General features: G+C 45.6%; 1 protein-coding gene across 3 annotated transcripts; it reads right to left on the bottom strand.

The window, feature by feature from the left end:
- Positions 1 to 3,282: 3,282 nt before the first annotated feature.
- LOC123404271 (zinc finger protein CONSTANS-LIKE 10-like) lies at positions 3,283 to 7,984 on the bottom strand. Of its 3 annotated transcripts, XM_045098193.1 has the most exons (6): positions 7,788 to 7,983; positions 7,163 to 7,248; positions 5,478 to 6,137; positions 4,839 to 5,039; positions 4,319 to 4,566; positions 3,283 to 3,973 (listed from the first exon to the last, which is right to left on the bottom strand). In XM_045098193.1, exons 3-6 carry the CDS (start codon positions 6,045 to 6,047, stop codon positions 3,844 to 3,846), a joined length of 1,149 nt encoding a protein of 382 aa, XP_044954128.1. In that variant the 5' UTR covers positions 6,048 to 6,137; positions 7,163 to 7,248; positions 7,788 to 7,983; the 3' UTR covers positions 3,283 to 3,843. The 3 variants fall into 3 exon arrangements, with proteins under 3 accessions (XP_044954128.1, XP_044954129.1, XP_044954127.1); XM_045098194.1 differs by lacking the exon at positions 7,163 to 7,248 and having other exon boundaries at positions 4,319 to 4,563; positions 7,788 to 7,984; XM_045098192.1 differs by lacking the exon at positions 7,163 to 7,248.
- Between the last annotated feature and the right edge of the window lie 16,756 nt (positions 7,985 to 24,740).

The following is a 24,740-nucleotide window of genomic DNA, read 5'->3' as shown; positions in this document are numbered from 1 at the left end:
AAGAAAAATGCAAAGAAAACATTTTGAAAATACTAAAATGGATTCAAATGAATTTCTCTCCATTTTTATATTGAAGGGAATCATTTTACCCTATTTTCCATCTATTTTATTTTTGGAGAAAAATAAATTTGAAAATCACTTCAAAAATTATTTTTGAAACATAATATAAAACATTTTTCAAAACAGTCTTGTGAGTTTCATAAGTTCAAATATAATTTCAAATGACCCCTCGTTTGGAGTGTCATATTGCTCCTCTCAAGATTTTGAATTTTTGGGCAAGGGGATTTGAATTCATTTAAACTTTCAAATAGGACCAAATATGAAATAGATTGCAAAAGGAATTATTTTCACAAACCACTTTTTTTTCCAAGTCCCTTATTTTGAAGAAGTCATGTTATCTTCTCTCACTGATTTGTATTGGATGAAATTGGAATTCAAAAGAAAATGGGAAAGTCTTTTTATTCCCTCTCATTCAAAAGTTTTAAAAAAGTTTCAAAATACACTCAAGTTTCAATCACTCAAACAAACAATCAATCATTCTAGTAATTATTATAACATACCAAAATTTGGGATGTTACAGTTTTCCGAGCTTATGTAGTCGAGCCCTCGAGGCCCCTCGCTTGTAATATGAAGCTTGTATGACTTTTATTTCTATCTAGAGTTGTGTTGTGGTATCTTCCCGTGGGCCCCTAATCTTGGTCGTACGCATTTGCGTGTATGTTTAGCGTACGATCAAAATCGGGGGCGACACATATACTTTCTGCTTGAGATCATCCCTCTCCTTCATCATAATCTTTAGCTCATATACTTCCTTCTTGAGATCATCCCTGTGCGATAACGTGGCTTATTAGGAAAGATATGGTACTCATATCAATAAGGATTTCCTTTTTTTTAGGAGCCCATTCGGAAAGAAAACCCAAGTTAAGCGTGCTCATCTTGGACTAATTTCAAGATGGGTGACCGACTTGGAAGTTGTTCCCGGGTGTGCACGAGTGAGGACAAAGTACGCATGAAAGACTAGTGTTGATTTATGAAGACAATCTAGATTCCGCCAGGAGTAACAACCACCGGCGGGTGTTGTTCATGACGTTTGTGACCCATCGTGGCACACGACATGGCACATGTACCAGGCTGGACGCACAGACGTATGTGCTAAGAGGGAACATTCCTGTGACCCGACAAGGACGTGATTCCGTGAATGGGGGTGTATGTGATAGCCTGGATTATTAGGGATGATACACTACTCATATCAATAAGAAATTCCTTTTTTTCGGGAGCCCATTTGGAAAGACCTCCCAAGTTAAGCGTGCTCAGCTTGGAGTAATTTCAATATCGGTGACCGACTGGGAAGTTGTTCCCGCGTGCGCATGAGTGAACATAAAGTGCGCACAAAAGACTAGTGTTCATTTGTGAGGCCAGTCTAGATCTCGCTAGGAGTAACGACCACCGACATGTGTGTTCGGGGTGTTACACCCTCCTCATAATCACCTCATCCCTAGCATGAATCAACTCATTCTTATCATTCTCCAGTCAAGGATCTCCCTACCCACTCCTTTTTGAGCCCATCCATACCCACCTTCAGTTCATGATTCTCATTCCTGATGTTCCTGACCACTTCTCCTTGCACAAACTTGAATGGCCTTCATATCACTGATCACATACTAACTGTTCTCTAATTGCTTATGTAGGGCTTTATTGTCCTCTTACATCATTTTCTGGTAATTATGTTGCTGCACTTTTTGCACTATTTGATAGAGTAGCTTGTTCACATATGCAACAAGATTTCTGTACTAAATGTCCAACTATTTAATCTTGTCTTTGAGCTTGACCGCTTCCTTTGCATGATCAAGCCCTTCTTGGATTCTAGCACCCTCGCATTCTTCATAATGATCCCACAACTTATGTAGTGCCTTCTTCATTGCTTAAGGTTACTCCTTGTCAACCCATTGAATAAAGCAACAATTGCTTAACTGCAAAAGCCAAAATATTTCACATAATTTAAACAATTGTAAGCAAAATGCTAGAACTACTACAGGGATAGAGAGCACTTCATGTTCTAGTTAAAACAAACACTTTGCAGTTTGCACCCCAGTTTAAAACAATGCATCACTTGAGCAGAGAAATTCAGAGCAACAATACAATGTATCAAGATGTAGCAAGTTTTACTTGAACACTTAGCAAAATGTACATCATCATGTACTTAAACACCTACCAAAATTTACAACACTTAACAACAGTGCATCAACAATTCAGAGCAACAATACACTTGCACACCTCAACAACAGCCAATCAAAATGATGAAATGTCAATGCATAAAGTGTTTCATGTTTGTGGAGGGTTACAACTACATAAAACATCGATTCCATCAGTACATTAACTTGGTCAAATCTACTAAATAAATTAGCTGTTCAATTGACACAATTCATATTTCACTATATTATCTTGCTTTTCAAACTACTAAATATCACATCCATTGGACACATGGATACTTACATCATGGGCACAACCATAAAACCTCCTTCCAGTGAGGGTGCCTTCGAAAGCTACAATTTCTTAGCATTTTTCTTGTGGTCACACACGAAATCCACAATGCCCTCAAGGTCGAAGTCTTCAAGAGTCAGAGGCATCTGGACTGAGCTCAAATAGATAGAGCTAGTCAATTAGTCTGGATTCGGTTCAAGTATGCATTCAAATCCAATAAATCCCCAAATCACAGGCAACCCTAACCCCAACCCTAAGTAGGAAACAGAGAAGAGAGAAGCTTACATGAGAGTCGACCTACGTCGGAGAATTGTTGCCGCTCTCGCCGTCGTTCCAAGAGACCATGACGATCGACGACTTGGCGAGCACCAGTTCAAAATCTTGACGAAAGGCAGCACAATAACCAGAGTGCGAGGGTGCAACAGAGGAGCGCAACAACAAAGGGAGCGGGGGAGGAGGGAGAATGGCCGTGGAACATCGAGCGAGGTTAACCCTTGGCTCTGATCGAGCTGTTAACGGCTCGCTGTCAGCCCTGCCACCACATGGACACTTAGACACGTCAACTACTGTTCAAATTTTTCGTCAGTGTTTTTGTCACTGTCAATGATGCTTTTGTTTTGCCACGTTTTGAGTTGTGGTGGGTTTTTTTGCAAGTTAGGACACGATTGTGGTGGTTTTACGCACTTCACTCGCTGTTCAGAGTGAACACAGTTTGTCTGTTAGGAAAATGTGCACTATTGCCTGACCTGAAGAATGGCTATGCAGATAAAAGAAGAGAGGTCCACCATCCACACGCTGACATACATGGAAGCTTCTACTTCATGCCCAGAATCTTTTAAATTACAGGAACAAGCTTTACAAGTTAACAGGCACTGGCGCCTGCTTCATAAATAAATAATGTTACAGGAAGAAACTACACGAGTATAATTAATCACGGACCTGACCAGCCAGCGCGCCGCGCACGAAAGCATTGGCAGGTATGGCGTGGCCATGCCCACGCATGCGGTGGGTAGAGAGCTGGGAGGACTAGTCCCTGTAATTGTATTGGATTAATGCACTGATGGTGGAGAGTGATCGAAACCACCCACCAAGAAGAAAATGATATCTGCACGCTCCATCCACTTCCAAGCAGAAAATGAAGCAGCAGCAGCATAGCATGAACTTCCCGAGCGTTTGCACCATCTCTATTTGTAGTATTTTCCAACTCACCAACTGGTGTGTTTTTTTTAACGCTCTTCCGGTTGCGCTTTTCCGGCACAATTGCTAGTGTTGTCCTGAGCGCGAGCAACACCGCATGAGCTGCTCGACTTTATAACTGTTGCTAGTCCGACACTGGATGATATTGCCAATGCCATTCGTGCTTCAGTAGCTTCGTGTATCGCAGAGTGGATCATAGTCGTATGCTTCGCCCGCTTTCACAAACCGGCCCTTGACCCTTTTCCTCACGTCTGCCCTAGCCTTGCGAGAAGCGTACCTGATCTTCTTGTCGAATCTGTCAATAAAAGTTATGCCACCAAAGGGTACTTAGTAATTTCTGCGAAAATGAAAAATGATGACAAAAAGCTAGATGCGGCCTGATGAAGCTAAGGTGGCCAAACTGACTGGTGTCACGTCAGAGAAGTAACATGCTACCTTTGAGATTTAACAAACAGCTACAAACAAAAGCTTAGCTGAACTTAACAGGGTAAATTTGTGATTTCACAGCCAACTTTAGGAGCACACGAGTAGAATGATCAGACACGTGCAAGTAACATGGTAAATGTAAAGCTTTGTCATAGATGAAGTTTTAGTATGCTAAAAATGATCAAAAGAAATCGACGAATCGAGGTGTGCTTACTTTCTTCTCTTCTTCTTCTCCATGTACCGCGAGAGAGCACTACCTCTGCTACCACTGGCAGATGAACCTTCAGGACCAGGATGAAGCCAGGGTGATACCCCACAATCTTGGTGATCTCCAGCATTGCCCTCGCCGGTGAAACCAGAGAACGAGAGGGAAATACTGGATATGGCCTGCCTAGCAGGAACACAGAGGCTGGAGTCAGCAGATACCGCGTTGCTACATTCGGGCTGCATGGGTTTGAGCTGCTGAAAGCATGCAAAATTGTCTTAGAATAGTGAATTGACCATGAAATGGACTGCTATCCTTTTCTTTGAGAGGATACTGTAATATAATCGTTGCATGGAAAATGAACTGAACTACTTTGCTGTGAAACTAAAAGGTCCTCAACTGAATTTTGACGAGTGAACTTGACCTAACAACTTCGAAAATATGTGCCCTGTTCCTGACGAGTGAACTTGACAGTAGCATACATGGGGAGAATAATTGATAAAGAAAATTTCATGCAGAATGTACAAACCTCGTTACAATCAGCAGCTGGCATTTCCTTCATTCCAAAGTAGCTGTCAATTCCAGCATCATCAAATAGTTGCTCTGTCTGAATGTGAGGAGTACCAAACAGTTCTTCATAATTCTCAAATGTCAGTCCAGCATCATCCACACAGAAGTTTTCATATATGCTGCCATCATTGAACATATCGTCATCTGTTACACAGGGTACCTGAATGATACAACCGACTTTTCATAAGCATACAATGACACCAAGGGACAGAGAAAGCCGTTTCATGAAACATGGTGACAATGCAAAAAAAGATCCCGAATTCCAAAATATTGCAACTGTATGACCGTTCAGATTAAGAAAAAATTAAAACATTTTGCCAACAGTACAAATCCATCTGCTACTTCATACCAAAAAAAAAATCATGTTACGAGGTGAAGTTATGGAAACGATAATTGGCCTGCAGAAATGGTGTGTACCTATATTGGTACATTTTATTGTAACTGCAGCTCTACAGCATGACTAATGTTTGGCTACAATCATATGGTAAGTAATGTTGCATGCAACAGGCTATGAGCTGACGGCATATGCAGAAACTTAGCAGAATAGTTAATAATGATGATATATGACTTGGGAGGAAATATGATACTCATAATGTACCTTAGGTGCCATAGAAACTGATTGAGCTGGCTGATGTGTAGGAAGTGGCCGAAGATTCATTTCGCCACTGGATTTAAGCTTTTCGCCAGTGTGTGGATCACTGATGAGTGATGTGTTAGCTATATCCAGCAAGCTGCTATCTTGTTGATCGTGACAATGATTACTGACACCACTGTCATTAATGCTCATCATGCTTATTCCTTCCTCACAATTCGGCTCAGCAGCTGCAGAAGGGGCATCAAAATCAAAGGACCAGATTCTTGCCAGCTCCTCTGATGATGGGCACCCCGAGTAGCAATTTATGGTCTGCCTTAGATGCCCGGCAGCCAAGGATGTCGCGCCATGCCCGTTCCAATCACAGTTTTGGCAAAGTGAAATGTTCTCTTCAAGACATCGGACTGCCGCAGGCTGTGAAGCACAACGATCACAAAGAAGGGTCCTCATATGTCGTCGAGAAAGGGAATTAGCCGAATGCACATTACGGTCGCACGATAAGCATAGGGACGCGGCATCTGATCGGCAATAAATTGTTGGCCTTTGCTCCCCGCAAAAATCACAAAGAGCACCCATGATCCTGGGCCCCTTCCTCTAGCTGCTTGGTGCCACTGCCACTACAACAAGCACTGTCCTGGGTTTCTTAGTACAATTCAGTGAAGGATCCTACATGTGGAAGCAAATACAAAAGATCGTTATCAACAAAGAAAGCTTATTTGACTAATATTGGGCAGATATATATAAATATGATTCTAGAAGGAACAAGTTAGGAACTAATCCACCCACTTGCAACAACGTGTACGTATACAATTTACAGGGAAAGAAGGCATGTTTTATGCCGCCCATAGTGCTTTGACAGAGACCATGCAGATGTCAGTTACTCTGTTCTAAAACCAATAGGAATGCTCCAAAGTGGCACCATATAAGAACGAAACAAGAATGATCCATTTTATTCATATCTTGACATCAGCTAGTAACAACACAGATCTAGGATAATATTTAACCGCGTCCAAATTTAGCTAATAGAGCATTTCCATTTAAAGAAACTTAGTTGGTTTTGACAGAGTCCACCTGGAATTGCCGGCCACGTCAGGACATAAAGAATTCGACTTTTAAAAGCAAAAGTACAACTGACTGGTCTTGGGAACTTTTCTTCTTGATGCACACTACAATTTTATTTATTAATTATGGTTATAATATGCAATCGTGTAGTATATTCTCCATAAAGCATAGGAAGAAACAATAAAAAAATCACCACAGAAGTTAAGTTGGAGTCAACACTGAAACTACATTCGCTCCGGAAATCAGAGAGGCTGAGAGAGGGAGAGGAGACCACAATGCATTTTATAGCACCGAAAAGGATAGAGAAGTATCAACCTGGAGGCACCAAGCAAAAGCATTGAGCAAGCATGGTTGAGAAGCAAAAGGGATGGAGCTGAGCACAAATGGAAATTACGGAAGGCTACCGACCCCGGGCGCAATGCAAATGGCCGTATCGGTTGCCCGTCTTATCAGAAGGCCCCTATTTCTGCACATGAAACGGACGCCTTTCCGTTCAGTTTGCTGCCTCACAGATCGTTGTGGCCTTGCCTAATCCGAGCTGGGGGCGGCACTAATCCCACTTTTTATGCCAACTTGAGCCTGAAGAAAACCATGGACGGATAGAGCCAAGGAACTTTCCCTGGGATTACCTTTGTCTTTCTGATTGAATGAATGAAAACGCCCGTATTTAAGCCGCGAAAGGGATGCCCTTTCAGCGCCTAACCATAGCCTCTTGCTGAGAAAAGAAAAAAGAGAGCCGTATGAGCAAAGCGCAGTACTACTATAGCTATAGCCTGTAGATGGGCACGGTGCTTTTCGACCACGCCGCCAGACGCCAGTAGGCAGGCAGAGGCAGTATGAAAAGCGAAGCGTGGAAAACGGTGAATACATGCCGTAAGCAACTGAGATGAGAATTTAAGCAACCAAATCTAACCAGACCGGCCGGAGCCGCACGTACGCTCCACGCAACACGGGTTAGTAGTTAAAACGTGAGGAGCCCGCGAAATAAAAACGGAAAAAGACTTGAGAACGCGGACGAGGAGGGCCCGAGAATCGAGCGCTCGGATCACCGAGAGCAAGGACACTCCGGCAATTAATCCCACCCGGACACCCAGTCAATCGCTTGGGGCAGCAGCAGCAGCTGGACCCAGGGAACCCATCGCGCGGACGGACCGCTGCTGCTGCTGCTGCTGCTGCTATGAAGTGGAGCTAAAAAACCAAGGAAACGACCAGAGCCAACCGAGAACGGGTGGAGGGCATAGCAGGGGAGCTCACCGGACCGCCGCCTCGCGACGCACGGAGGGAGGCGCCACCGTCGAAGCTTCCACGGGCGCCCGGACTAAAAAAGGACTTTTCTGGAGGAGGAGGAGGAGGAGGAGGGTGCGGGTGGAGAGAGAGGGGGGGATAAGCGAAAGGAGGAGGTGGAATAGGTGGAGGGAGAGCGCAGCGGCGGCAGAGGGAGAAGAAGAATAGGGAGAAAAAGGGCACAAAGGGGATGAGGGTGGCGGGGCCCTTTCCGAGTGCTCTTTTGCGCTTTTGGGGGCAGAAGCGTCACTCGGGCGCCGGATAAGGGGGCGACTGGCGCCGTGCCACGTGCGCGTCCTTTCGCCAAGTGGCGAGCCGGCTCGTTTTCCCCTTCTGCCCCTCGCTCGCTCGCTCGCTCGTGTGTGTTTGCTTTTGTTTTTCTCTGCCGGCGCGGGCCCGCGGGGCGGCGCGGAGCGGACCGGCATGGTGGAAGTGGAACGGCGGCGCCGATGCGTGCATGCGCGCCGGGACTGGGCTGGCGGCATGGATGACAACATGATTGATCATTGCTACAAATATTTAAATGGCCGTCCGGATTTGTAGATGGGTCGGCCGTATGTTCAATGTGCGGCCGTGTTTCAATCCCATCTCGCCCGTTTGAGAAAATATAAATATTTAAAATTAAACTGTCAATTCTTGCACGTATGAAATAGTGTTATCGCAACCCAATAAAAAATAAAAATAATATCAAATAGTATTATTACAATCCAACTAAATTTTGTTTGCACGAAAAAAAATTAAACCAACAAATACATCTATTCGTTGTGAATGTGAGTCAACGTGTGATCAACCAAGTCATCCTCAAGCCACGCAATTCACGATAAAATTGGACAAACTGTTCAAAGGTTGCAGGAGGTGCATGCTCAGACTCAACATTTTCATTCTGGAAATCAAACCCTTGGTCGTAGATGCTATCATTGTGCTCATCATTCACGATCATGTTGTGCATGATCACACAAGCAATCATCACCTCCCAAAGCTTCTTCGTACTCCATGTCAATGCAGAGTTACGAACGATACCCCACTGAGACTGAAGCACACCGAAAGCACACTCCACATCCTTCCTGAAGACCTGCTTTGCCCGTTACCCCAAACGGATGCGGACGGACAAGATGGGGTCGCATGTTGGAGTTGACCTAAGAGCATGATTAATAATACAACCATCTCTTGGCTATAAGATGTTGACATATCATCCATAGCCAACATATACATTTACTCACACAACACGGTTAGCTATAAGGTTGGCCATAGGATTAGTACTTTTTCTCATCTTCTCTCCATCTCTTTATTCACATTTATTGCATGCGTCTAGGAACACGCATATATCTAGGCTCTTGCATAAGAGCCCACTTCCTTTACTTTTTTATGTCTCTCTCCTCCACATAAATAAAATTGTCGTGTAAACGGGCTTATAGCCTACTATTGTACTTGCTCTAACAACATCATGTTAAGGCGTCGCCCGCAAATGTTCGGACCGCGCAATCTAAACGTGTTGTCTCATCGAATCCAACGTGTTTCTGTATAGGTTTGCATGACGGACTTGGCTAACTTTCTATCATGAAGCAAAGATAAACGTTAGGCTTTGCAAGTGTTCTGATAACAGTCATGACTGGTTTTGACCATCCTGCGTCACCCAAAGCCCTCCTCCCTCGTCCCGTGCACTTTTTGTCCGTCGTGAGCTGCTCGCATTCATCTCGAGAAAGGGAATTATCCGAATGCACATTACGGGTGGAGGGCATAGCAGTAGCAGGGGACCTCACCGGACCGTCGCCTCGCGACGCACGGAGGGAGGTGCCACCGTCGAAGCTTCCACGGGCGCCCGGACTAAAAAAGGACTTTTCTGGAGGAGGGTGAGGGTGCGGGTAGAGAGAGAGGGGGGGATAAGCGAAAGGGGGAGGTGGAATAGGTGGAGGGAGAGCGCAGCAGCGGCAGAGGGAGAAGAAGAATATAGGGAGGTAAAGGGAGAAAAGGGCCAAGGGGATGAGGGGTGGCGGGGCCCTTTCCGAGTGCTCTTTTGCGCTTTTGGGGGCAGAAGCGTCACTCGGGTGCCGGATAAGGGGGCGACTGGCGCCCTGCCACATGAGCGTCCTTTTGCCAAGTGGCGAGCCGGCTCGTTTTCCCCTTCTGCCCTCGCTCGCTCGCTCGCCCGTGTGTGCTCGCTTTTGTTTTTCTCTACCGGCGCAGGCCCGCAGGGCGGCGCGGAGCGGACCGACATGGTGGAAGTGGAACGGGGGCGCCGATGCATGCATGCGCGCCGGGACTGGGCTGGCGGCATGGATGACAAGTTGACAACATGATTGATCATTGGTACACTATAAGGCCAACTCCCACGCACCATCCAAACGTGTGTATGCTTCGTTCGTTTTTCTTCCGTTTGAGATGGTAATAGAATCGTGTTCGTCCGGATTCATGGATGCGTCGGCCGTACGTTCAACGTGCACGTGCGGTCGCGTTTCAATCGCATCTCGTCCGTTCGAGAAAATACAAATATTTGAAATTAAACTGTCAATTGTTGCACGTTCGAAGTAGTTTTATTGCAACCCAATCGAAAATAAAAATAATATCAAATAATATTATTAGAATCCAACTAAATTTTGTTTGCACGAAAAGAAATTAAACCGACAGATGCATCTATTCGTTGTCAATGTGAGTCCACGTGTGATCAACCAAGTCATCCTGAAACCACGCAATTCACGATGAAATTAGACAAACTGTTCAAAGGTTGCAGGAGGTGCATGCTCAGACTCAAATTTTCACCCTGGAAATCAAACCCTTGGTCGTAGATGCTATCATCGCGCTCATCCTTCACGATCATGTTGTGCATGATCACACAAGCAGTCATCACCTTTCAAAGCTTCTTCGTACTCCATGTCAATGCAGGGTTACGAACGATACCCCACCGAGACTGAAGCACACCAAAAGCACGCTCCACATCTTTCCTAGCACTCTCGTGCATTTGGGCAAACCTATGTCTCTTCTCTCCTTGCGGGTTGGGTATGGTCTTCACAAGAGTGGACCACTGAGGATAGATACAATCAGCTAGGTAATATCCCATGTAATGGTGGTCATTAATCTCAAAGTCGACCTCCAGGGAGTGGCCTTCTGCAAGCCTTGCAAACACCGGAGAACGCTGAAGAACACTAATATCATTCTCAGAACCAGCCACGCCAAAGAAAGAATGTCATATCCAGAGATCTTGTGAAGCCACAGCTTCAAGTATAATAGTGGCACCTTTCATATGCCCCTTGTACCACCCTTCCCAAGCAAATGGACAGTTCTTCCACTTCCAGTGCATACAATCTATACTACCAAGCATGCCCAGAAAGCCACTCTCGTCATTGACCGCTAACAACCTGTCTGTGTCAGCTGCAGTTGTGTGACAGCTCGATACCGACGCTCCAGAAGATTCCCCTTTTATTTCGTTCTCGTCGTGTGGTTCATTTTTCTGTCGCATTCATCATCGCATCATGTGCATCATCCGCATTGCATCGGCATTCTGTTGCCACCAGTTTTCAAAACCTGCATCCATTATTAGTTGTCGGTTCTCTCCTTTTTGTTGTTGACCGTTCTGAGACCAACCACACACGCACGCACCTGCGACATTGATAAAATATTGTTTTTAAAAGTGTGTATAAAACTTTCTCGGATTGGGTTGAAACTTGGTGTGCGGTCTTATTTTTATGTAGGTAGTCCGCGTGCCAAATTTTGTCCCAATCGGAGCTCGTTTGATACCCGTACCGTTTATTATATAGCGGCACTATAGCCGGTTTAAATTGTCGGACGTTCGTGTTTCAGAAACTCTGTCATGGGCCGCACCATTTCCTCTCATCCCTACATAGACCAACTACACAACCCATTAGAGCCATCTAGCCACTTCCTCCATTCGTGGTAGTCGGATAGCGATCGTACGAACAAGGTCCACCCCACCATAGCCCAACCCTATATAAGAACCACTCCATGGTGGAGCTCTCTCACTCCACTAGGGTTTTCCCCTACCAATTTTGCAGCCACCTCCTAGAAAAAACCCAGCTTCTAGCTCCACCTCCTCTCTCCCCGAAATCCCATCCCAAATCAAAATCTGGACCACTAGATCCCCATCCAATGGCTCAGAATCGCCCAAATCCCCACCTACCGGACATGTCCGCGGTCAAATCGGACACGTCCGGGCGACCATAGAGCCACCGATCCGATCTGGATCAGCAGTCCACAGCCGCAACCGTCTGTGCCCGTGCTCGCTGTCGGGCTGCCACCGGAGCTCCACCGGAGATCGCTGCCCTAGCCCCGTCGATGGAGTCGCCGCCCCCTCGCCGGAGCGCTGCCGACCAGCCGCCGCCCCCTCGCCGGAGCGCTGCCGACCAGCCGCCGCCCGAGCCCCAAGATCGTCGCGCTCCCATGGCCAATTCCAGCCAGATCCGCCGGCCTCGGAGCCTAGCCTCCACCGGGGATCGACCGCCAGCCTCCCCCAAGCTCCCTCCACCGTCGGGCCCCGTCGGAGTGCGTCGCACGCCCTCGCCTCCTGCGCCCGTGGGCGTTGACTGGCGCGCGGCCTCCTGCTCGTGCAGTGGCACGAGGGAGACGACGCTCCAGCGCCTCGCCTCGTTGTGTCCCACGTAGCGCACCGGCCCAGCTGCCTTGTCACGCCCAAGATGCGACCCTATCCTCATTTTGGCACGAAGGCCTCATCAGGGATAGAAACACATCTCGTCGTGTCGCAAGAATGGATATCGTTACAAGTACATGTACTGAAAAGAAGAGATATATAAAGAGAGTTGGCTTACACTCGCCACAAGCTACATCAGAGTCACAGCAGTACATTACATAAACATCATGAAGAAGAGCAGGGTCCGACTACGGACGAAAACAAACGAGAAAATGAAACGACGTCCATTCTTGCTATCCCAGGCTGTCGACCTGGAGCCCATCCTAGATCGATGAAGAAGAAGAAGAAGAAGCAACTTCAAATGAACAATCAACGCGCTCGCGTCAAGTAACCTTTACCTGTACCTGCAACTGGTGTTGTAGTAATCTGTGAGCCACACGGGACTCATCAATCTCATTTGCAAAGGTATCAAGACTAGCAAAGCTTAATGGATGAGGTATGGTTAAGTGGTGAGGATGCAGCAGCGGCTAAGCATATATTTGGTGGCTAACTTACGAGTACAAGAAATAAGAGGGGGAAGATCTACGCATAACGGACGTGAACTACTGATGATCAAATGAATGATCCTGAACACCTACCTATGTCAGACATAACCCCACCATGTCCTCAATCGGAGAAAGAACTCACGAAAGAGACAGTCACGGTTACGCACGCAGTTGGCATGTTTTAATTAAGTTAACTTCAAGTTATCTAGAACCAGTGTTAAACAAAGTTTCCACGTTGCCACATAACCACGGGCATGACTTTCCGAAAAGATTTAACCCTGCAGGGGTGCTCCAACTAGTCCATCAAAAATTACCACAAGCCGCATAGAAATCCTCGATCACGACACTCGCGATCTCGTCGGATTCCATAGTGGAAAACTTCAACTCCGAGATTACCCAAAGCATCACCGGAATCCCGATGCACAAGATATCTCGCCAAAGGTAAAACTAATCCAGCAAGGCCGCCCGACGTGTCGACGATCCTGATAGGAGTCGCGTACCTCGTTCTCAGGACACGACGGATGAGCGATGGTTACCACGCCAAACGCCGAGTTGCCCCGGATAGCGTTAATAAGCTGCTCTGTTTTGGACCAACACTCATGAGGAGCACTGGCCCAGGGGTTGATTAAATTATCCTCGGGGTCCGGAAAGTCCCTATGCAATTTTATTAGGTGATTAGGCAAATGTAGTACCAATGTTGGGCCTTGCCAGACCAGCTTTAATCTAAAACGAATTATCAAGGGGGTCCCCATAACAACCCCGATCGTGTTAGGAGCGCTCAATTATGGAACATAACACCGGTAGCCGAAACTAAGGGGGCAAAGGTGGAACGAAACACCAGGCTAGAAAGGCCGAGCCTTCCATCTTTTACCAAATATATAGGTGCATTAAATTAAATAGCATTTAATATGGTGATACAACAAGGAACCCATGTTTTCACATGGAAGCAACTGCACCTACAACTAGCAACGCTAACACAGGGTTAAGCAAGCAGTAACATAGCCAATCACTGGTTTGCTAGGTTGAACAGGTTGAAGGTTTCATGGCATTGTTGAGAGGCTGATATTTAATATGTGGTAGGCAACGAGACATAATCGGTAGAAGCGATAAACTAGCATGGCAATGATAGTAATGGTATCTGGGGAAATGGTCATCTTGACTGAGATCCTGCTTGGAAGAAGAATGCCTCCGTGAAGCAGACAAACCGACGTAGTCGAACGGGTCCTCACAATCCGGCACGCTGCGGAACTCTATCGAGATGAAGCAAACCGGAAACACAAATCAACACCAGATATACACCACATGATGCACACCACATATGATGCATGAGCAGCTGAAAACATGCAAGTCACGGCATGACAATCCACACAATCAAACACTACACATTAAGTGAAGTTCAATATGCAACGAGTTGCATATTGACGAAACTCCACGTTTGTTTATTTAGTTCTACCCCGATTAAATACACCACAATATTAAATGTGGTTAAACATGGCAAGAGGTGAAGCGTAAATAAACTACCTATCTAGGCATTTTAAATGAGGTCGGAAATGACATATAGCACCTCCGAGACGACCTCACATGTTACTTTACAATTCTGTCCAGATCTGAACTAATGCATTTAATTAGTTGTTAAACAGCAAAACAAATAGGTACACGTAATTCTACGCGTCATTTCAAGCAATCTACACATAAAGAACATCTCCAACGGAGCTACGGTTCAAAAGATACGAACACCGCAAGATATGATGGCATGAATGCAAAATGTGTGCAACGACGGTCACGAGCACTTCAAAACATACAAACAGCAAGAGAAAATGAAACTAGACGAGATTCTAAGCAAGTTTCATGTAGGACACGATCAAATCGGAGCTACGGATCAAAAACTATGAGTTAAACAAGAAATCACTACAATCTGCCAAAATCAGCCACATATCATTTTCTACACCCCGTAACTACGGGCTACACAACTCCGATAAACTCAAGCAAGGCATGACACGAAAGAGGGCAAGAAGCACTACTGCAAACAACCAACATCAACTAGCATGGCATCATGGAACACTAGGAAAAGAAGACACAAAATGGCATCCCACACACTATTTCAGACTTAGTGAAAATTACACCTCATGAAAGTGCAGTTTTCGATCTGAAGCTATATTGACAGCAGCAAAAACTATAGCTACAGGACTCCAAATGGCATGAAAACTCGCAGCATGCTAGAGAAACACAAGGGCTACAACTAACTCCATTGGACCAACCTCAAAACAGCTACAGATCACAAGATAGAAGCAAAACAAAACAGCAACAAAATATAACAGATTCCAGACTTAGAAATATTTCAGCTCCTCCAAATCAGCACTATTTCTAGCAACTTGAGAGCAAGCAAACCACACCTAAACATGCATTTCTATTGCAACCAAAAATACCAGGGGCTAGTCTAAACACCCAAGATCAACTCTCTAGTTGACAACTCCTTCAAACTAAGCACGGAATAAATCCTTTGAATTAAACAAAAGGGCATCACGGCAAAATATCGCGCGAACTAACTTGCTCTAATGATAAAACTAACTGCACAGAAAAATCCCATGGATTTTTCTACCCCGAAAACTTATAAAATATGTGGGGTTGCACAACAAAATAAAGCCACACATAAATGCGAGAAAATAACCTATACACGGGAAAATAAACTACCGGCAAACCCTACACGCAAAAATACCAATGACCGCTCTAAAATACATGGAATAATGGTCCCTAAAACATGGACATTTAATCTACGGTATACGGGCAATCCGGACACGCGTGAAAAATAAACTACGGGCAAAAACAATATAGACAGCACACGATTCTAGGCATACGGTGCGCTAAACGACGTCAAAAATTATGCAAGTTGTGAAATCGTGATTTACGTGAAATTCTAAACCAAAACAATATAAAATACGCCTCGATCCGACTTATGGAATAAAAACTACACGCGTTCTAATATCGTCTAATTCCTGGAATTAAATTAAATTCCGAAAACCTAAAAAAAGGTTAACGGGCTTAATCTGTCTATCGGGCCGAAACTGGCAAAACTCGGCCAATTAGAACATGGTGCAGGATAACTAAACTGTGCCGGAGGTGGGGAATAAAGGCTCACCTCGGCTCTGGGCCGGCGTGGCGGTGGGGAGGCCGACCTGGCCTTGGGCCGGCCTGGTCTCGTGGCCAGTTGGGCCGGTCGGGGCAGTGGAGGCCCAGGCGGGGTCGCGCTGGCGGACGGGAGGCCACGGGAGGCCGGTCAACGGCGCGGGGCGAGCAGCACCTCCAGGCTCTCCCGATCCCGCTGGATCGAGGAGCACGCCTGCGGCGGTTCTCGGCCGGAGGGGGTTGCAGGCGGCCGGGGAACTGCAGGGATCGACCGGATCTGACCGGAGCATGGTGGATCCAAGGCGCGGGAGCCTCCCGACGGTCGACGACGAGGACACAAAGGAGCACGGGCTCCGGCGACGAAGGTGGGCATGGCGGCGCGACAGAGGCATGGGGCGGTGGCTGTCGACGCGGGAGGCGGCCGGGAACGGCGCGGCCGACGGGGAAGGCGCGGGCCCGAGGGCGGCGGGGCTCCGGCCGGCGACGGGTTAGGGCGCGGCGCTAGGGGCGTGGCAGGCGCGCGCGATGGCTGGCGGCGGCGCGAGGGGAGCACGGGGCACGGGAGGCGGCGACGACGGCGGATGGGCCTCGCCCGGGCCCGATCTGGGCTCGGCGGGCCCGTGGCGGCTAGGGGAGGAGAGAGAGGTGGGGGAAGGCTAGGGTTTGCTGCGCATGGATCCCAAGGCAGAGGAGGGGGCTGTCTAAAAGATATGATGGAGGGGGTATTTATAGAGAAAAGAGGGGCTGGGTTAACCGGAATCGCGTACCGGATCCAACCGTGCGGTCGGATTCGGACGATTCCGCACGCGAGAATGGGTACGTGGCCGTGTAGGGTGGTTTACCGGAGACGAGAGGGAGAACGGGCGGCGCGGGAACAAATTTTAAAACACCGACAGACGTCCGACGGTAGACCAAATACGGTGTCGCTACGGTCGACCGTTCGGGTACCAGACGAACTCCGATCGCGACGAAATTCGACAGGCGGCCTAGCTATAACTAATCACGACCGCATGCCAAGTTTCACCTCGAACAGAGAAAGTTTTACGCACACTTTTAAAACAGGGTTTCGAACGATGCCGCGGGCGCGGGCGAGTGCGGTCGGGCTCAGAACGGACAACGACGTGAACCGGCAACTAACAACGGATGCAAGTTTTCGAAAACTGGCGGCAACAGGATGTCGATGCAATGCTGATGATGCGAATGATGCGACAAATAAAAATAACCACACGACAAAAACGGAATAGAAGGGGAATATTCTGGAACGCCGGCATCAGGCTGCACATGCCTCCCATGGCCCAGCGCCCTAGTGAGTCTGCCTCCGCTCCATCACCACGTGGGCTGGCCCAGCCCCGAGCGCAGCACCCTGGCCTGCCCAGCCACCTCCTCTGAGCCGGGCCTCGAGCCCACAAGGTGAGAAGCACCCGCAGCCCCCTTATATTGTGCTCTGGGCGATATTTAGTTAACTTGCGCCATGCCCCTGTTTCAGCCCGTAGTTGGATTCAGCCCAATTCGTTTTTTTCGTTTAGCAAACTTGCGTAATTTCAGGAAAATGCATATTTTTTAAACGGCCGTAGTTAATAAACCGTGTGTCGGATCGGAACAAGTTTGATATGTAGAATGTGTAGATTTTCGCATAGAATAATATTTTCCAACTCTCATGCATATTTAAAACTGTTAGCCTCGCTGTTTGCCTCGTTTTGCTTGTCGTGTCGTGCTATATCGGTTTACGTCGTAGTTAATTAACCGTAGCTCCGTTGGAGATGAGCCATATATGTAAATGGACTAGAACGACGAGTAGAATCACGTGAACCACTTTTGTTTGCCACTTAACAAACATAAAATGTGTTTAGGACAAATCTGGACAGATTTAGAAGTTAACACATGGGGTCATTTCGGAGATGCTATATGTCGTTTTCGACCTCATTTAAAATGCCTAGATAGGTAGTTTAATTTGTGCTTCACCCCTTGCCATGTTTAATAATATTAATATTGCCATGTACCTAAACGGGAGTGAACTAAATAATTCGTATGTGGAGTTTCGTCAATATGCAACTCGTTGCATATTGAGCTTCACTTAATGTCTAGCGTTTGACTGTTGTGATTTGTCGTGTCATGCCTTGCATATTTGAAACAGTTCATGCATCATATGTGAATTGCATTATGTCGTGCATGTGCCATGGTGAATATCGTGTGTTGATTCTTGTTTTTGGTTTGCTTTGTCTCGATAGAGTTCCGCAAGCATGTCGGAATGTGAGGAATTGTTCGACTACGTCGGTTCGTCTGCTTCACGGAGTCGTTCTTCTTCCAATCGGGATCTTAGGCAATATGATCATTTCCCTAGATACCATTACTATCAATGCCACTCTAGTTGTCTCGTTTCTTTCATATGTCTCGCTGCCTATCACTTAAATGCCAGCCTCTCAACATTTCCATGAAAAACCTTCAACCTCTTCACAACCTAGCGAACCACTGATTGGCTATGTTACCGCTTGCTTAACCATGTGTTAGCGTTGCTAGTTGTAGGTGCACTTGCTTCCATGTGATAACATGGGTTCCTTGTTATATCACCCTATTAAATGCTATTTAATTAAATGCACCTATAAACTTGGTAAAAGGTGGAAGGTTCGACCTTTCTAGCCTGGTGTTTTGTTCCACCTTTGCCGCCTTAGTTTCGCCTAGTGGTGTTATGATGCATAAATGAGCGCTCCTAACATGCTTGGGCTTGTTATGGGGACCCCCTAGATTCTCGTTTTGGGATAAAGCTCGTCTGGCAAGGCCCAACTTTGGTTTTACATTTGCCTAATAACTAAAAAATAGCACAGGGACCCGCCGGCATCCGTGGATAATTAATCAACCCCCGGGCCAGTGCTCCTCATGAGTGTTGGTCCACCCACCTAGCAGTCGACGGTGCCACCTCGGGGCAACTCGAGTCCTTTGTCTATCGTCCACTATGCATAGATGGTTGTGTCCTGAGAACGAGATATGCAACTCCTATCGGGATCGTCGACACGCCGGGTGGCTTTGCTGGATTTGTTTTACCTTTCTTGAGCGTCTTGTGCGAGGGATTCCGATGATGCTTTGGTTTATCTCGAGGTTGAGGTTTTCCAATAGGAACCCGAGGAGATCACGGGTTTCCCTGATCGACGTTATTCTGTCGCAGCGTGTGGTAGTTTGTGATGGACTAGTGATGACCCATAAGTGTAGGGGATCTATCGTAGCCTTTTCGATAAGTAAGAGCGTCGAACCAAACGAGGAGTAGAAGGTACTGACAAGCGATCTTGAGCAAGGAATAACTGCAAGCACTGAAAGGTAACTTTTTATGGGTTTTCTGGTATAAGCAATGAGGAAATAAATGCAAGGAAAGTAAATGGTGCCGAGATGTAGAAAGTGGCCCAATCCTTTTGAACACAAAGGATAAGCCGAGGAACTAAACTTATAAAGACCAAGGCGTTCCTAAGGACACACGGGAGAGATAGTCATGTGCTTTCGCCATATTCCGTCTAGTACTATGTTTTGTATTGATAAGTGTTATGTGGGTGGATCTTTACTAGTGCACCGTCTAGGCTAAGACAAGTACACTCTTATGATTAAACCCCTTGCAAGCATCCGCAAATACAACAGAGAAATTAAGGCAAAGCCTAACCATAGCAATAAGCTTTAGGATCCAACACCCCCTCGTGCAAACGTATGCGAACTGGGGTTCAGGTTTCTATCACTACGGCAACCCACCATAAGAATTCTTTATACATGATGCATTCCCCTAGGTCCTTAAAAAGGGAAGTGTTATGTAGTCGACGTTCACATAACACCACTAGAAGAATAACACCATAACTTAAATATCAATCAACACATATTACTTCAACATCATATGACTACTAGCAACTAGACTTCTCCCATGTCATCAAGAACTAAGGGAACTACTCATAAGACATAAAAGAGATCATGATCAGAGGGGATGAAAATATGATGAACAATCTGGTCATAACAATGATTCTCCAACAAAACTCAATAGCATTCACCACAAAAGACTAATCAATACCGGTAGAGTAGAGGGGATGAATAGTGTAAGGTACAACTCTGATTGCAATGGTAAAGTGAGATGGGGTGAAGATGGAGATGGTGCTGGTGATGATGATGATGATGATGGTGATGATGATCTCGATGATGCCCGTGAAGATGGTGATGACGATGAGGACGATCTCCCCTTCCTAGAGGAGTTCTCCCCGACGGAATCTGCCCGCCGGAAAGGTCTTTTCTTCTCTGTAGGTTTCCGCCGTGGAGCGGCGGCGGAACTGTGAAAACTCTTCTGTCCTCCGGGAGTTTTAGGTCACGAGGGTCATATAGGACAAAGAGGGGCATCGGAGGTGGGACCCACCACCCAGGCGGCCTCCCTGCGTGGCCAGGAGGCAGGCCGCGCCCCCAGGTCGCCTGGGTGACTGGTGGCCCCCCTCTGGGCCTTCTTCGGCCTGTCTTCATCATCTGTTCGGGAACTCCTTCCCTGTAAATTTCAGCTCCGTTGGAGATGTTCTGATATGGCAGCTCTTCATGCACTTTTCTCCGCTGAATCCTGCGTGTGCTGTTTCGGCACTGGAAAGTTGTAAACTCTGTAAAATAAGCCAAAACACTATAAGAATAGCATCATATTGTGAAATATATCAATGAATAGAGAAAATTTATGATACAAAATAGTGATGCATTTTGGACGTATCAACTCCCCCAAGCTTAGACCTCACGTGTCCCCAAGAAAATACTGAGCTCGGTAAACCTGTCCACAAGTTTAGAGAGTGAAGTGTCGATAAATAAGAATACGGACAAGAAGCATCATAATTTCTCTACTAAACTCAACCATCCTCAACAGCAATCTCAACTCATAAGTTTCATATGAAAGAGTAATATCAATTAGAATCAAAAGTAGGGCTAAAAAACTCATCAAACCGTGGCAAACGTGTCCTTGGTTAAAGAACAACTAATAACTTTTAAATTTTGCTCTTTCTCTTATATTTTGATGAGATCAATTGAAGCTTTTTGAAAGAACATGTTATTATTCAAGAAGTGAAAATGCTAACACAAAGGAAGATGTTTGCTTTAGCTAGGCTTAACAAACAACTTACTTATCTTAATGATAATGTCAACAAAGTTGTGATATGGCAATTCTCAACGAAACAATATAAATTGATGCATCTTTGTCAACATAAGGTGTCTACTCTTTTATAGGATAGAAAAAAGTAGGTTTATTGACTCAACATAAAAGTAAAGGATTAGCCCTCCGTAGAGGGAAGTAGGGAAAACTCATGTGCTAGAGCTTTTAGAGATTTTGAAATCAATAAGATTGTAAAACAAGTTTTTCGGAGGTGCATAATTTGTCAACGACTGCTAGCAGATAGCCCAATACTTCTCATGCTGGACAAGTTTTGAGGAACGACTCCCAAAGTGGGACGATCACATCCCCTTAGTCTCCTTTGTTTATCACTGCCAAAGTTTTCCGATTTCTCATAAACAAAGCCTGAAGGAGGTTTTATTTGTTGATATTATCTTCTACGAGCTGGGTGCACTCATGCGAGTCCCTTCTTGTATTAGGGGTTCGCAGATTAGACATGCAAACCCAGGATAAAGCTTGTCCAGTATGAGAATATCATGAATTATCTATTACTTGCTCATGAGCTAAAACAGAGGCACAAAACAGGAAATAATATTTTGAAGGTTTAAAGATAGCACATGAGTAATATACTTTTAGGAATGGCGGTGAAATACCACATATAGACAGGTATGGTGGACTCTTGGGAAGGTTGAGATTTCAAGGTATGGGTGCACAAGCAGTATTCCCGCTTAGTACAAGGGTTGGCTAGCAAAGGCTTTTGAAAGCGGACAAATGATATTGACTTGGATGCAAAACAATATGAAGTTTAACATAAAGAATTGGCATGAAACATCAAGTTGTCTTCCTTGTCAGCATAACACTTCAAGCATAAGAACATAAAGGTTTTGGCTATGTCACTACTAGAAAAACTCATGCTTGTTGTTATGACCAATGCTATGTTTGCCAAGATTAAATAAAGTTTTCAAAGCCATACCTGATATATAAGATCAATTCTCCCATAAGAATCAGCATATAAGGTCAATTCCATGAAGAGAATACCAGGTGCACAAAGAAACCAATAGACTTCTCATTAATATTGTATCATAGATAACTGCACACTCACGGATACAAGACTCTCCACAAAGAAGTGATAGACCTCAATGCAAACACCTATTTCATAAAATAACTTCCCTAGACATGATACGACACTAAACTTGACCATAAAAGATAAAGGATAAAGATAAAGATACCGGCCACTCCCCCAAGCTTGGAACAAGCTAAGGGAATGCCATTACCCATGAAGATTTCACTCTTCATCCTACTTGTTGTTCTTCAAATCCGCTATTATGCGCCGAAGGGTTTGGTTTTCAGCTTCCAATATGGCCACGTGTACTTTAAGCACACGGAAGTCTTCATAGAATTGGTTAGTGATTCTTTAAGCTTCGGATATAGCAGATGACACATGTGGAGCTTCCGGTGGAGGGACAGTTCCTGAAAGGTTCATAGAAAGATCATGTTGAGGGTTAATAAACCCCACAAGGATGGGGTCGTTGGAGCTAGGTCCTCGTGATGAAGGATCTCCTTTTTGCTGGATGGTGGCCTTCTTGACTTCCTCTCTCACAGAGTGCTCCATCTCTGCTTGTCTTGCATCAATTTCTTCATTAGTAGCACATTCGGTGACCTTCCCTTGGTTGATATCTTGTTGGACATAGCGGAGACGACGACAAGTGTAGTCTTCCCCGCTTGAGTCGCAAGAAGACATCTCAAACAATAGCTTTTTAGCCTGGTAGAAAGAGATCAAAAGATAAAATGCACGAAATCGCAAGATACAAACCCGGGACGATCCGGGAAAATATATAGCAACAATTTCTACATTGAAAGGAAGGTAACAAGCCAAAGTGGGGTTGGAGACGGACTCCTGGTGGCCCAAGCGGCCTCCCTGCGTGGCCAGGAGGCAGGCCGCGCCACCAGGTCTCCTGGAGCCCCGGAGTTCCTCCCCGGCTCCACTTCGGCTCAGAATTTTCCTAGTTTTGCAAAAACACATAATACGGAACTTTTATTGATGTTCGCGAAGTTTCCTTACCGTATTACATACCTATTCTTGTTCTGCTTCTGTTGGTGTCTGACACAGTATTGCAATATGTTCTTCATGATTAGCTATGTGTATCACATCCACCTCTAATTGATGGGGTCTCCAGCCATGTAATGCTTGAGTCTTTGCCCATTCACAACATGCGGTTTGGTGCCTTCAAAATTGTTAATCTTGATTGCACCGAAACGGTAGACTTCTTCGATATGGTACGATCCTTCCCACTTGGAAAGTAATTTACCTAGAGAAAACCTGAAACGAGATCTATACAACAAAACTTTATCACCAACATTAAATTCACGTTTCGAAATTCTCTTGTCATGACACTTCTTTACCTTTTCGTTGAACATTTTTGCACTCTCGTAAGCTTCACTTCTCTACTCATCTAGAGAAGTCAAGTTCATGAGACGCTTTTCACCAGCAAGCTTTGGGTCAGCATTAAGCTCTCTAACAGCCCAGAAAGCTTTATGCTCTAACTCTAAAGGTAGATGGCATGCCTTGTCATAGACCATATTATACATAGACATTCCCATGGGTTTTTGTAAGCAGTCCTATACGCCCACAAGGCGTCTCCTAACTTTTTGGACCAGTCCTTTCTAGAACTGTTCACTGTCTTTTGCAAGATCAACTTGATCTCTCTATTTGTGAGCTCAACTTGCCCACTTGTTTGAGGGTGGTAAGGTGAAGCAATTCTATGATTGACATCATATTTGGCTAGAGATTTTCTCAAAGCACCATGTGTAAATTGTGATCCTCCGTCGGTCATGAGGTACCTAGGCAGACCAAACCTAGGGAAGATTACATCCTTGAGCATTTTAAAAGATGTCTTGTGATCGACACTTTCAGTGGGGATTGCTTCAACCCACTTGGTCACATAATCAACAACCACTAAGATGTGAGTGTACTTGTGTGAAGGAGGAAAAGGACCCATAAAATCAAAACCTCAGCAATCAAAAGGCTCAATGACTAGAGAATAATTCATAGGCATCTCATTTCTCCTACTAATATTACCAACTCTCTGACACTGATCACAAGATAACACATAATTTCTAGCGTCTTTAAAGAGAGTGGGCCAATAAAAACCTTACTAGAGAACCTTGTGTGTGGTCCTCTCACCAGCATGATGTCCTCCATAAGGACTGTTATGACATTGTCTCAAGATATCCTTGTGCTCATGCTCCGGTACGCATCTCCTCACGATCCCATCGACGCCTTCTCTAAAAAGATGTGGGTCATCCCAAAAGTAATACCTCAAGCCATGGAAGAATTTCTTCCTTTGCTGGAATGTTAAACCTGGAGGGAAAAACTTTGCAACAATAAAGTTAGCATAATCGGCATACCATGGATCGGAATTAGATTGTACCTTCAAAATAGCTAACTGTTCATCAGGAAAACTATCATTGATCGGGATCATGTGGTATGTCCTCCATCCTGGAAAGGTTGTCTGCTACACGGTTGTATGCTCCCTTCCGATCAACAATCTGCAAAT

The sequence above is a fragment of the Hordeum vulgare genome, chromosome 6H (assembly GCF_904849725.1).
Source record: "Hordeum vulgare subsp. vulgare chromosome 6H, MorexV3_pseudomolecules_assembly, whole genome shotgun sequence".
Taxonomy (NCBI): domain Eukaryota; kingdom Viridiplantae; phylum Streptophyta; class Magnoliopsida; order Poales; family Poaceae; genus Hordeum; species Hordeum vulgare.
This window is presented reverse-complemented; position numbering and strand designations above follow the sequence as displayed.